The sequence below is a fragment of the Oncorhynchus keta genome, chromosome 35, assembly GCF_023373465.1.
Source record: "Oncorhynchus keta strain PuntledgeMale-10-30-2019 chromosome 35, Oket_V2, whole genome shotgun sequence".
NCBI lineage: Eukaryota > Metazoa > Chordata > Actinopteri > Salmoniformes > Salmonidae > Oncorhynchus > Oncorhynchus keta.
In genome coordinates this window covers 58,740,758-58,754,795 of record NC_068455.1, presented here as the reverse complement: position 1 = coordinate 58,754,795, position 14,038 = coordinate 58,740,758, and the positions used below count along the sequence as shown (strand labels likewise).

General features: G+C 42.3%; 1 protein-coding gene across 4 annotated transcripts in view; it reads right to left on the bottom strand.

Annotated features, from left to right (window-relative positions):
* LOC118368726 (protein phosphatase 3 catalytic subunit alpha) overlaps positions 1 to 14,038 on the bottom strand; it is a 97,509-nt gene that overhangs the window by 37,828 nt on the left and 45,643 nt on the right. For all 4 annotated transcript variants that reach the window (XM_035753076.2, XM_035753079.2, XM_035753078.2 and 1 more), the window contains exons 3-6: positions 5,282 to 5,406; positions 5,021 to 5,132; positions 4,560 to 4,705; positions 3,285 to 3,424 (exon numbers count right to left, since the gene is read on the bottom strand). In XM_035753076.2, coding sequence (XP_035608969.1) covers positions 3,285 to 3,424; positions 4,560 to 4,705; positions 5,021 to 5,132; positions 5,282 to 5,406 — 523 coding nt within the window. The remainder of the gene's footprint in view (positions 1 to 3,284; positions 3,425 to 4,559; positions 4,706 to 5,020; positions 5,133 to 5,281; positions 5,407 to 14,038) is intronic.

The following is a 14,038-nucleotide window of genomic DNA, read 5'->3' as shown; positions in this document are numbered from 1 at the left end:
CATCACTGTCTACTTCAAACCTGACAGTGTACTCTGTGCATCATCTGAACAGACACAATCCATTCAAGGGCTATTTGCGTAAAGCATCTAAAACAACATGTCATTTCCTGTTTAGGCGACTCAAAAACAGTCGACCACACAGGACAGTGTCTGTGCTAGGCTTGAAAAGATGGGGCCTGTATTCATGTGCAATTTCATGCCTCAGTAGTGTGTAAAACAGTTATGAGGGGGCCTATGGCGCTGGGGTAAAACAGTTGCCAGAAGCCAGGAAAAAGCACCAAACTGATTATTTTCTCTCAGATTGGCGAATTGTTCTCCTTTCAGTCTGGAACTTGAAGCTGGCCAATACACGCAGCATGCCAGTATGCTGGCAATTACAATGAGCCCTGTAGGCAGATCCAAACGACGACACTGGGAAAAACAACAAGGCTATGTTTCAAATGGCACTCTATTCCCTATATAGTGCACTACTCTCGACCAAAAGTAGTGCACTATGTAGGAAATAGAGTGCCACTTGGAATGCAAGCCAAAAGCCACAGAGGAATGTAAAGCCAAGCCAAGAAGACACAGGGGGCTGTTGGGATAGAGGTACAAGAGGAAGCAGCTAACCTGGACTGGAGTTTTACTGTACTATCCTGTTTGAAATGCTGAAGTGTTTATACTACAACAGCAATTATCTGTTCACATACTCTTAAAATGCATCCTTTATTCCTTGCTTCCCTGAAGTAAACACTGATCTGACATGCCATAACTGTTGAAAGCAATGGCAAGTTTGCTAAAAACCCATCTACTAATGTCTGGTTCGTGATTACTTCAAGGAAGCGAGGAAGGAAAGTATTAGGAGTATTCGAACAGGGTCTATCACTGTCAAATCACTGTCTTTCTTTCGATAGTCGATTCTACTCGATGTAGTATACTGAATCCCTATCACTCAGATATCAGAGATATCTCTGTGGTGGCAGGGCCATACGATGGAAATATCACTGGCAGAACCAGAGAGCATCAACGCGACTGTCTTACCCTCTCTCAAGTGACAGGGGTGACATTTCACGCCCTGACCGGGCATGTGTTGTCTAGCAGATAGTCAAGCGAGACCATTTAAAGCAAACTGTTGGTTCATCTACAAATCTATCGCACAGCACTGACCAAAATACATTTTGAATGCAAATAACCATTATTGTTCCCACATAAACCACTATACAGTGAGTATAACAAACACAAGGAACATATTCCTAATAGTGAGTTTTTGCCCTCAGAACAGCCTCGTCGGGGCATGGACTCTTGAAGGTGTCGAAAGCATTCCACAGGGATGCTGGCCCATGTTGACTCCAATGCTCCAATCCGATCCTTCCCCAAGTTGGCTGCATGTCCTTCGGGTACACACGAGAAACTATTGAGCATGAAAAACCCAGGAGCGTTGCAGTTCTTGACACAAACCGGTGCGCCTGGCACCTACAACCATACCCCGTTCAAAGGCACTTCAATCTTTTGTCTTGCCCATTCACCCTCTGAATGGCACACAAACACAATCCAAGTCTCAATTGTCTCAAGACATAAAAATCCTCCCTCCCCTTCATCTACACTGATTGAAGTGGATTGAACAAGTGACATCAATAAGGGATCATAGCTTTCACCTGGACTCACCTGGTCAGTCTATGTCATGGAAAGATGTTTTGTACACTCAGTATACATTCTTTAGTCTTTATTGAATCCCCTTTAGCTGGTGCCTTAGAGACCACAAGTCTTCCTGGGGTCAAAAGAGCCAATTTTGTGCTGGTATACTCCTCAAATAAGGGTACTTTGAAATAGTCCTGCATTATGGGTAAAGTCTCTACCAAAGATGATATGCAGTCTCTTTTCAAATGACATCAATTTACAAACTGCAAAAAGTCTGTCCAACGTTTATTCTATTCTAGATAGAGCTCTTTGTGTGTCTGAACGCACTCATGCACCTTTGAGTCTTTCCATGGACCTGCGAACTCTAGCCACTTAGCTTAGCATAAGTATGAAATGAACACAGAACCATTGAAAAAGGTTCAAATACACCAAAATACACCTAAATTCTGACCATGATACAAAATATAATGCAATAATAATGATTGGAAGAAAAAAAAAATCTGCAAATCAGTGTGTATCACACTCAAGGAGACTCAGCGTTTGATTGCTTATGCTGCTCCAGGCTGGCTTTACCACTGGCATGCCAGGGCCATAGAGTGTTTATCCACCTGTAATGACTGGACACTAGAGCACTAAAATACACATTTGGAGAGGACTGTGGCCCTGTTCATTATATTCCGGACAGAGTGAGCTCCCTCCGTGCTTCCAGCCATTCCTTTGTTTGCTTTGCCTGCGACTGGGATCTGTTTAAGGGGAGTTAATATGTGTGCTCCATAAACACTTGCGACAGAGTAATGAGAGAGAAGCCCGTTTCTCTGGGATGATGACAAATGCAGGTTATACGGTTACTGTCATATCCACAGACAATAGAAGAAAGACTGAGGGAGTTGGAAGGGGACTGAATGAAAATGAACATTTGGCAGAATAACTTGGGTTGGAAGGATTTGGCAAAGGAGGGTTCAGTGATGCTTCAATAGAACCGGGACTCTGTTCTATTTGAATGGTTAAATTACTGTAGAGCCCAGAGGTGCTGCACTAAGATCAATGTCAAGTCCATTGTATGACACACACACACACACACACACACACACACACACACACACACACACACACACACACACACACACACACACACACACACACACACACACACACACACACACACACACACTTCCACCAGCATTTCTACATTGACATGAAAATAGCATTCTTAAAGATGCAATATGAAACTTTTTGGGTGACTGACCAAATTCACATAGAAATGTAAGTTATAGCTATGTCTCATTGAAAGCAAGTTTATGAAGCGGTAGATCTGTTATTTGTGCGCTATTTCTATGCTTCCTGGTCTTAAGTTTAGTTTTTTACGTCTTTTACTTTTGGTTTTATAAACCAGCGCCAAACAGCTGAAAATACAATATTTATGGTTATGGAAAATATATTTCACAGCGGTTTAGATGGTACAATGATTCTCTACACTATACTTGCTTGTTTTATCACATAAACAGAAATTAGGTCGAACTGTTAGAATTTTAGCAACCAGGAAATGGCGTAGCACTTTCTACAAAGTGCAACCTTAATAATGTGCACTGTAAAGAATAAATGAATACATTCACAGCATTTTTCACACTACGCAGCTTGTGAAGGAGGTGATGCTGTTGATGGCCCACCTGTAGAAGTAGGAGCAGCCTCTCACTGTGTTGTGTGTGAAGTGCTCTTGGCTTTTCTCATTCCCAAAGTCTTCCAGGGGGTCCGACCACAGCAGGTCACACATGGGCCCGTACGCAGGGGGCTCTTTGAATCTGTCTAACTGCAAAGAGAGAGGGACACAGAGTTAGGAGAGACAGGGAAAGACAACATGAAGCGGCCAGGAAAATGTCTAATCTATGAGGAAACTCAGTCAGTTTAGCTTCCTCAATGGGTTGGTGCTGATCAAGTGATACCTATGGAAAAGTGGTTGTTTTTGTCATTGTCAAAGACTTGAGATGGATCTTGATTTGACAATTAGTCTTGCTACATTGAACTGTAGTTAAAATGAAAAACTGTTGGTAGGGTCTCTGTTTTACAACGGTGCATCGTGTTTGAGTGAAAGACACCCACAACATGTGGACTGGATGACAATGTGTGCCTATTATGAGCAGAAAACATGAATAGGTATATTCAATTTTGCCCACACTAATACTCCCTCTTCAGAAATGGGATGAAAAAGGTACAAATTGATGTGATCAGCCAAAAGCTCACGACAGTCATTCAGAGTAACCATATCGATTTCTCCAGAGAAAGTATATACTGTAGGATAATGGACACTTCAATAGTGCAGATTGGATTACAGAGACCCTCTGATTGCAGCCACAAAATCCAATTGCCGTTATTGAATTTGAGAGAAAGCAGGATCCGACTCTTCAACATTTTTAATCAGAGCGGTCCAGACTCTGCCCGAATGTAACTCTCCTGTTAGCTAGGGGCATCGTTTGAGAGCGAATTGAGAGCGAGGTAATCCATGTTGTATTATCAAGGTCATTCTTTTCAAAGGAAATATTTCAAGGGAAAATGGGTAAAGTCTTCATTTTCTTGAACAGCAAAACGGGGAAAGAAACAGTTTGCACAATGCTCTGTGTAAACGTATCTGTATCCCAATTTAAGTGCTTTTCGCGTGATAAATTCCATTAGAATAAAATCCACGTGAATGTTTGTTGCAAGGGAGAGTTGATTATCTTACTTATACTGAACACCCATTATGCTTTTAATGAAACCTCGTTTAAACCATACATGCAATATATTCATACAGCACAGAAACAGTACAACATACAATATCCAATGTATCCATGAATGTAATACTTTATCAACAGTGAAACAGGAGATCATTCTGAATGATAGTGTAAGCAGCTCAAATTACAAGCATATTGCATGGCCATGCAGGGAACGTGGTTCGGGAGGACACGTACTTTCCTGATGTCGTCAAGGTTTGTGATTTCTGGGGACAGTCCTCCGTGTACGCACAGGAACTGCTGGTTCATAAGGGCGGCCAGAGGAAGGCAGTCGAAGGCGTCCATACACGCATCGTACACCCGCTCCGAATACTTAATTCTACCTGTCAAGGTGGAAATAGGGCAGGGAGTGAGTGTTGCCAGGCCAAACACCCCTTGCTCTTACACACTAGGGCAGTGTGCTGGGTCGGAAAGCATTTCAAAAGTGTCAGAAAATCTCCAAAGGACATAAAAAAAACTCCAGCATAATTTCACTCTGCCCTTGGTATTTTATTTAGACTCTGAGCCCGAACACAACAGAGAGCAAATATCTGATTTCATACTATGCCAAGAAGCACATTTCTGTGTGAATGTTTGAAAGTGTAAGCGCCGGGTTGAGTGTACAATGATTTAGAATGAAAAACTCAAACCAGACTTACATTCCTGCTTAAATGTGAAATACTCCGTCAAATGTCTACATTCGTGGTTCCCACGAAGCAAAAAGAGTGTTTTGGGGTATAGGATCTTTAAGGCCCACAAGTACAGCACACACTGAAAGAGAACAACAAAGAGATTGGGAATGAATCTGCATATTTTTTACAATACAGTATAACCAACAGTAGTTTCAGATGTACAAACGCAAAAGCATCAACCATTTCCTTCTTTAACTTAATGTTTTTAGAACAGGTTGAAACACTTACTTCGATACTGAAATATCCTCTGTCGACGTAGTCGCCCAGGAAAAGGTATCGTGTGCTAGCGGGTGACCCTCCTACTTCAAACAGCTTCATCAGGTCAAAGAACTGGCCATGGATGTCTCCGCAAACTACAGGAAGCACATATGGGAGGAAATCAGAAACAACAAATCTTACAATTCTTCACTTTTATATGTGACCCGTTTCAGGAAGTATGTTGCATTTCACTACTTCACAGGAGAGGCATTTGAACGTCTTTTTTCATTTATTTTGATCAAAATTTGTAAAAAAAAAAAAAGTTTTTTAGATACATTAAAAAAAATAAAATGGTGTGCCTTGTATTCCATCTGTAAATATGAATACAATTGTTGGGGCGCCAGGGTAGCCTAGTGGTTAGAGTGTTGGACTAGCAACCGAAAGGTTGAAAGTTCGAATCCCCGAGCTGACAAGGTACATCTGTCGTTCTGCCCCTGAACAGGCAGTTAACCCACTGTTCCTAGGCCATCATTGAAAATAAGAATTTGTTCTTAACTGACTTGCCTGGTAAAATAAAGGTAAGATAAAAAATGTAAAATACAGAGCCTAGTTGGTTTAGCCACAGAAAAAGACAACCTTCTCGCTAGGCATGGTTGGCTAAGAAAATGGATGGGCTGGACATGCTGGGAAATTAGTTTGGATTGGTCTGCCATGTAGCATGCTTCTGTCTATAATGTGAGCTGTTCAGTATGTGGTGAAAATCATTTCTACAGCGGCTTTTTTTTAACGATAGCCATCGAGAACTACAAACGATTGGCTACTTTTGAATTTAGCAGGTGCTATCGACAGAACAGTTGGAAAAAGTTGTGAAATGTAGCTGGACTCTTACCCGTTTACATGGATGAATGCTTCATGGCAGACTGGAACATTTCCAGATATGATACGTTTCTAATTTAGTCAGAAAGTTGTTCTCATTGCAAATGCAAGCGTACTGTTAGATACTGTAGCTAGCGAACATTAGCTTTCGGGCTCGCTAGCTAACGTTACGTGTATGATCTGGGTCGCAATAGTATTCTAATTATTCGTATCTAGCTAGCTAGATACATGTCTAAACAAAATACTTCACTTCCCCAGGTGATTACAAACCATCAAGTTAGTCAGGTGTGTCTTGGGGGGATTACGGCCATCTATTTAATTCCATGAACATATGTACATGTATAGACAATAGTGACCCATCCACTTAGCTAGATGTGGCTGGGGGGGTGGTTATAGCATTTTCACATGACCCATCAATTTAAACAATTGTGTCTGTGTAAGCGTTGTCTAAAAATTATACAATATTTACAAAATATTTTTATCTGGACACTTTCTGTTTTTGATATTTCTACTATGCAAGTAACCATTTCACAGTACCGTTTACACCTTCTGTATCCTGTGCATGTGACAAGCTTAGATTTCATTTGATATAGTGTGTGTTTACCACAGACAATAACATGAGCAACATGACCTGTACCAAAGTCAGACTAGGATAGAGGCTCAAGTGTCCAGAGTTTTTTGGAGTTTTTACTTTTTGTAGGCTACTAATTTGACCACTTTTAGTCTTGAAATTTTTGTTTGTTTACTACACTACTCACTCTGTTCGGCACATGGTGAATCCTTAAAGAGATGGGTGGGGCTAAGGATTAAGAGGGTGTGAACGATGCTGAATGGGTGGAGCCAAAGAAGAGCTCTCCAGTAGGTGTAAAAAAACAAACATTCAAGGCTAATTTTCTCAAAAGTGGGGTCACAAGTTACTTTCTCAATCTTCCTCAACCTCAGTGTATGATATATACTTTTCTTGCTCTGAGTCTGTATTTTTATCCAATGTAAAATAAAACATTTTTTATAATGTTGCTACATAGGACCGAATCCAGGGGGTGGGGTCACATATTCGAAACATTTGCTTCGTCCTCTTTAAAAGTGCAGTTTTCCTGTGCAGTATAAATACATAGGCTTTCTAATTACAATTACGTATACCCTTTGAGGGAGTTTGTTTGTGGTATCATGATTCATGTACATGTTAAGAAGAATTATATGGACCCTGGACATATAATGGGCAAGTGTTTTGGGCAAGTAGTCACGTTTATCATTATCATAAGCCACTCTCTGATCCCAAGAGGCACAATAGCTTTTATTTACAGGGGCAATTATTAGTTCATATATACCCAGTTCCAATACACAATGCAACTACTTCTCTCACCTGACAAACAGAAAGGCTTCAAATCCAAGCATGTTTCATACAATTTGCCTGGAGAGGATTTGCAAGCGTGAAGTGTCTTCTGTTTCTGTACTGTATGTTTCCAGCCAATTGAACCTGGATCAACTGGTACAAAAAGGTGTTGTCTCGCCTGTATCCTTTCATAATACATGCATAAAACATGAAAACCAAGCGACTCAGTGCTGCATTACATAGTGAGCTCTGCTTTCACCAACCTGCGCCACCAATCAACATGAACTAACCTACTCTTATACTATATATCGGACTACATTTCTTAGCGTTAAAAACATTTGAGTTTGTCAAACCCTCGACGTTGTGTCAAGTCCCTGTTTTCTTTCTTCAAGATAAATGCAACACCTTTACAGAATGTCTGTCGTGTTGGACCTTACTCTAACCAAGAAGGACCACTGTAAATGTGAAGGGAGATATAGCAAGACTACCTGTCAACAAACAAACATCACAGTAGAAAAAAAAAGCATTATACTCAGTACACGAGTAGTGTGGGACTCGTTCTTCAAAGAACCCGATAACCTTTTGAATTGGCCATTTTATTCTTACAAGCACCACTGGACAGAGCTGTACATTGATACCTCGTTGGTAGTGAGGGTATAATGTTAGTGAGAGTATAATGAGGTAACATGACAAATGGAATCAATAAAGCTGTCGTTCAGCCATAGCTCCTATCAACATTTACATTATGGAAGCGCCAACATTTCCCTCTTTCTCAAGACTCCGGGTGGCATCTTTAATAGAATAAAATATGTCTGTCTCGCTATGACATGAGTCACTTCCCTGTGCTTTTTATTCATAGAATACTGACTGAAATCTATGAAAGGAACATCACTTGCACAGCCTATTATTATTATTAAGGAACACAAGTATGCTATTATGGAGGAAAAACATGTATCCCAATGCCTGTTGAGATCTCAACTATAGTGTTGTTCTTGTCTGCAATTGTATGGTAACATGCAGTGTCGAAAAATGTACTGTACTCTCCCGCTCTCCATTCTTAATAACAGAGTGATGGGGCATTAACTTATTTAGTCCCGTTGGTCTACTTTACACTAATGTGACAACTTTGATGTTAATCACATCCCCACCTCATCCATCAATCAATCGCTCCAGTCAACAACCCAACATGACCCACACTGTGACTGGCCTGACTCAATCACTCCATGATCACTCCATTCGACCACTCAGTCAAATAGAATTGGTTTTCCATTGCCCCTCTGGCCCCGTTCACCACTGCTCCCCGGAGAGCCAAGGAGCCACAGCCCACAGGGCCTTCTGATGTTTGTCACCCTCTGGCCACACACTGACAGCAAGCATGCTGGGACTGTGATTACAGAACCCAGACCAGCCAGGAACAACCCAGTCATTTCTTTGTAGACCCATTGCAGTGGTCGGAGCAGAGTGTCATATCCAGCTGCCAGTCAACCTTCACGACCAGCCAATCATAGTTTATATTGTCACACAAAGAATTCCCTGATTGGTTTCAACAACAAACAAAACAAATACTGTATTTATATTCTGAGTGTGTGTGCTATTCACAAACATTGGTCGATAATTCCCCCTCCATTTTTCTAACCTTATATTTCAGTGAGAAAACGCTAAACAACATGAACATTCATGTTAACAAATGACACTGATATACAGTAGCAAAAGACAATGCCAGCCAACTACAGTTGCCTGAAACACAGTTGCTATAGCACTGATATTAATTGGGTCCTTGGCAATGAATACCAAAACCATCCTCTGATTTGTTTGCGTGTCTGTCTCTAAGCATGCATCTAAAGATTTCGAGAGTAAGCCCGTAGAAATGTATTGAAGACAGTTCCAATTATCATCTGTTGAAGGAAAGCCATTAGCTCGAGTTGCAAACCCCCTGAGGAACGAGGAAGAGAAGAGAGAATTATTTCTCCTCCGCATATGCATCGTAAACTCTCATTTTGTCATTTTGTCTTTGGAGAATCCCCTCTCTTTGCAAATGGTTTAATTTCTGGATTTAAACTTAAAGGGTTATCATTTCTAATGCGCTCCCTCTCAGAGTCAACAGTATGGTGTTACAAATGCTATTCAATTCACGCTGTCTGAGAAGCAGCTCACTGTGCAAAGTGGATGTTCAATCTCGCTTACTACAAAAAGGTAGATGTTTGTAAGGCAGCATCGATCCCCTAATCATATGTCATTAAAGGAAATGAATTATAGAAAGTCAAAATCCCTCTCGCTCATTGGTTTCTCAGCCAGCACTGTACGCCAAGGCTGACCATGATCACTATGGAAACAACCCTACAATGAAAGAATGTAACTTTCAGAGGCTTTTCACACCAACTCTGTTAAATACAAAGGACTTTTCACATGGCTGCTAACCACAACGCGCTAACACTTTGCGCCATAACAAGTTACGACTATTCAGTTTTATAATGTGTGATTTAAGATCAATCTCATGACCAGGATTTAAATGCATGTTGTAAGCAATACTAACTGTAAATCAATGCAAGCCAACTCTTTACCAGGGGTGTCCAACCCTGTTCCTGGAGAGCTTCTGTCCCTTCTTGTATGTTTTCGCTCCAACCCCAGTTGTAACTAACCTGGTTCAGTTTATCAACGAGCTAATTATTAGAATCAGGTGTGCTAGATTAGGGTTGCAGTGAAAACCTACAGGATGGTAGCTCTCCAGGAACAGTGTTGGAGTGAAAACCTACAGGATGGTCGCTCTCCAGGAACAGTGTTGGAGTGAAAACCTACAGGAATGGTAGCTCTCCAGGAACAGTGTTGGAGTGAAAACCTACAGGATGGTCGCTCTCCAGGAACAGTGTTGGAGTGAAAACCTACAGGAATGGTAGCTCTCCAGGAACAGTGTTGGAGTGAAAACCTACAGGATGGTAGCTCTCCAGGAACAGGGTTGGAGTGAAAACCTACAGGACGGTAGCTCTCCAGGAACAGGGTTGGAGTGAAAACCTACAGGATGGTCGCTCTCCAGGAACAGGGTTGGAGTGAAAACCTACAGGATGGTAGCTCTCCAGGAACAGTGTTGGAGTGAAAACCTACAGGATGGTAGCTCTCCAGGAACAGGGTTGGAGTGAAAACCTACAGGACGGTAGCTCTCCAGGAACAGGGTTGGAGTGAAAACCTACAGGACGGTAGCTCTCCAGGAACAGGGTTGGAGTGAAAACCTACAGGATGGTCGCTCTCCAGGAACAGGGTTGGAGTGAAAACCTACAGGATGGTAGCTCTCCAGGAACAGGGTTGGAGTGAAAACCTACAGGACGGTAGCTCTCCAGGAACAGGGTTGGAGTGAAAACCTACAGGACGGTAGCTCTCCAGGACCCGGGTTGGAGTGAAAACCTACAGGACGGTAGCTCTCCAGGAACAGGGTTGGAGTGAAAACCTACAGGACGGTAGCTCTCCAGGAACAGGGTTGGAGTGAAAACCTACAGGATGGTAGCTCTCCAGGAACAGGGTTGGAGTGAAAACCTACAGGATGGTAGCTCTCCAGGAACAGGGTTAGAGAGCCTTGGTCTATATGATGGACTTTTGATAGCACAGTTCTGGTTAATTTCTGGTCAATGAAGCATGAATGCAATACCAGAACAAAACATAATTCTATCAAAAGCTGGAAATGTATCAAAAGCATGAACTCAATTAAAGTGACTTACTCAGCATCACACTGGAATGAGACATAAAATGAGAAGAACAAACGATCCAAGAACACAAAGGGCATAGAGGGACATGATGAAGCAACAAAAAGTTACACTAAACGTTGCAGTGCCGAGGATGTGCTCTCTCTCTCTGTGTGTGTGTGTGTGTGTGTGTGTGTGTGTGTGTGTGTGTGTGTGTGTGTGTGTGTGTGTGTGTGTGTGTGTGTGTGTGTGTGTGTGTGTGTGTGTGTGTGTGTGGATCTGAAGATCTCGACAAAGCCAACCTGTGTCGTTTTTTCTCACTGTGATAACGCCATGGTGACAGAAGTGACTGTGGGGTCCCACTGGAATAGTCAGAGTGACATAGGGCTCAAGGTGACGACCTGATGAATAGGCAGCCAGGCCACAGTGAGTTGTAGACCCGTGTAGCTCTAGTCGGTAGAGCATGGCGCCCGCAACGCCAGCGTTGTGGGTTCGGTTCCCATGGGGGACCAGTACGAAAATGTATGCACTCACTACTGTAAGGTGCTCTGGATAAGGATGTAACATCTGCTCAATCCCTAAAATGTACATGTTGTAGTCAGCTGGACACAATGGATAGTAGGCAGTATTCATAGCAGATACAATGGCTTTCCTCTGGGCTTTGTTATTAGCACACACATGAAGACAAGCACGCACAGACAATCACGACGCACATATGAGATGAGCAGGTGGGAGTACATTATCTCAAGTGAGCTAGGATTTGTTCTCGCCATCCAGTGCAACTGCGCGATAGAGAACAAGAACATATCGTCAGTCAGCAACAGCAGTGTGTGTGTGTGTGTGTGTGTGGGTGGCTGACTTACGCAATCTAGTGCGGCTCAATAACCTACACGGGCCACTCCAGAGGCAAGCTCATTGAGTTGGTGTGATCCACCGGGGAAGGCAGACGGTGCAAAATCCTCTTTTGATTGAGCAGATCGGTAATACCTCGGAGATCAACGCTGAGTCTCTGGGAAGAGTTCCAGCCTGGAGTGAAGTAGTAGTGTATATGGAATGCAGCTCGCGATCTGTTCAGTATTCATGTGTTATATGTGAGAGACCGGGATGTAAAGGTCTGGTAGAGAAAATGCTCTTTTCTCTCGCTGGTTGTAGAGTTAAGTCATTACTGCAGTTTTTTTGCAATAGCAGAACGTAGCTACAGGTTGTTGGACTGAATGATTCAGCAGGGAGCTGTGTCAGGAGCAGTTTGGGCCTGACGGACTAACACTGTGACCTGGTTCCCCCATGAAAGCCCAGATGCCACCTGGCACAACCATGAAGAGAGTGTGTGTGTTGTTTGTCTCAGGAGGGCCACTCCGCCAAGACACATCACATAGACGGAGGAGAGGGTAGAATGAGGTGGAGAAAACACAGCGCGTTTTGTTTGTACAGTATGAGTGAGAAAAAAAGGATGTATTCTTTCTAACAGAAAATGTGACCTTGTGTCAGTGTGTGTGTGTGTGGATGGGTGTTTGTGTGCGTGTGTATACGTGTGTATCATTGCCGTAGAATAGGACTGGCGAGTAGGAGAGGGGCGGGGGGTGGGTGTAGGAGTGGGAGTAGAAGTAGCTAATGTTAACCCCTACCTCTGACTCTACTATCCCCCAGGCTGATTCACAATCAACACACAACCAAGCCTTTTCTCTCACTCTCCATTACACTTTAGAACCAATCACATACAACTGATTTCTCTGGAAGATAGCAATGATGAAGTGCAGGTCCAGGCTTTTTTCTTTACTACGGAATGAGAGGTATTGGTTACACAATATGATCTGCTGAGAATGAGATAGGGACCATACATACAGCATTATGGAGCTACCACACTTATTCTCCAAGCATCATTTTCGAAATAATGCAATTATGCAATACACCCAGCTAGCACGTAACGTTCTGAGAACCATATGTTTCTCAAAGCTTGGTGAGAGCGCCCTATGGTTATTTTGCATACAACCTTCCCACAACTTTCTTTGAATGGTGCAGGTAATGTTCTAGGAATGTTCTCCAACTGGTTGGACATTGGGAATGTTCTCAAATAGTCCAGAGAACATTAAGAAACAACGTTCTTCTGTGGGAATTTCAGTACATCAGCATTACTTTTCATACAGGTTTCCTCAAATTGTTCCAAAAAAGGTTAAGAAAACTTTCAAAGAATGTTATTTAAAAACATATGCCTGTTCTCAGCATCAACATAACTTTTTATTCTCCATCTCGTTAAGTGTGTTCAGGTGTGTTGGCTGTGCCCACTAATTGGCCACACCTGATCTTAATGAGTACTTGTTTCCTTTGAAATGGGGTCTGTTTGAATAGACTAAAATGAACAGATTTTTTTATTTAAAACAAATAACATGGTATATATACTACAGTAGCTCCATCTATGCAGTGCAGTGGACTAATTCCATTGATAGAGAAAAGAAGATTATAGGTTTGAATCTCACTGATGCCATGCCACAATAAAAAACAAATGTGTTTGCGTGATTGATGGATTCCATGTGTCCTATCGGTGCTGGAGTTCAAAACCGTTAACCCAAACTCCAGAGTGGCGCAGCGGTCTAAGGCTGTGCATCTCAGTGCACGAGGTGTCAATAAAGTCCCCGGTTCAAATCGAGGCTGTATCACATCCGGCTGTGAATGGGAGTCCCATAGTGGGGTGCACAATTGGCCCAGCGTCATCTGGGGTAGGCCGTCATTGTAAATAAGAATTTGTTCTTAATTGACTTGCCTAGTTAAATAAAGGTTCACGTTTAAATGGGGGAAAAAACAAGCTAATAGTCTTATTGAAACATGTTCTCAGAACATTATTTCATTTATTTTAAGTATTTTGGGGGTGGCGGTTAAGAGTGTAACCGAAAGGTGGCTGGTTCGAATCCC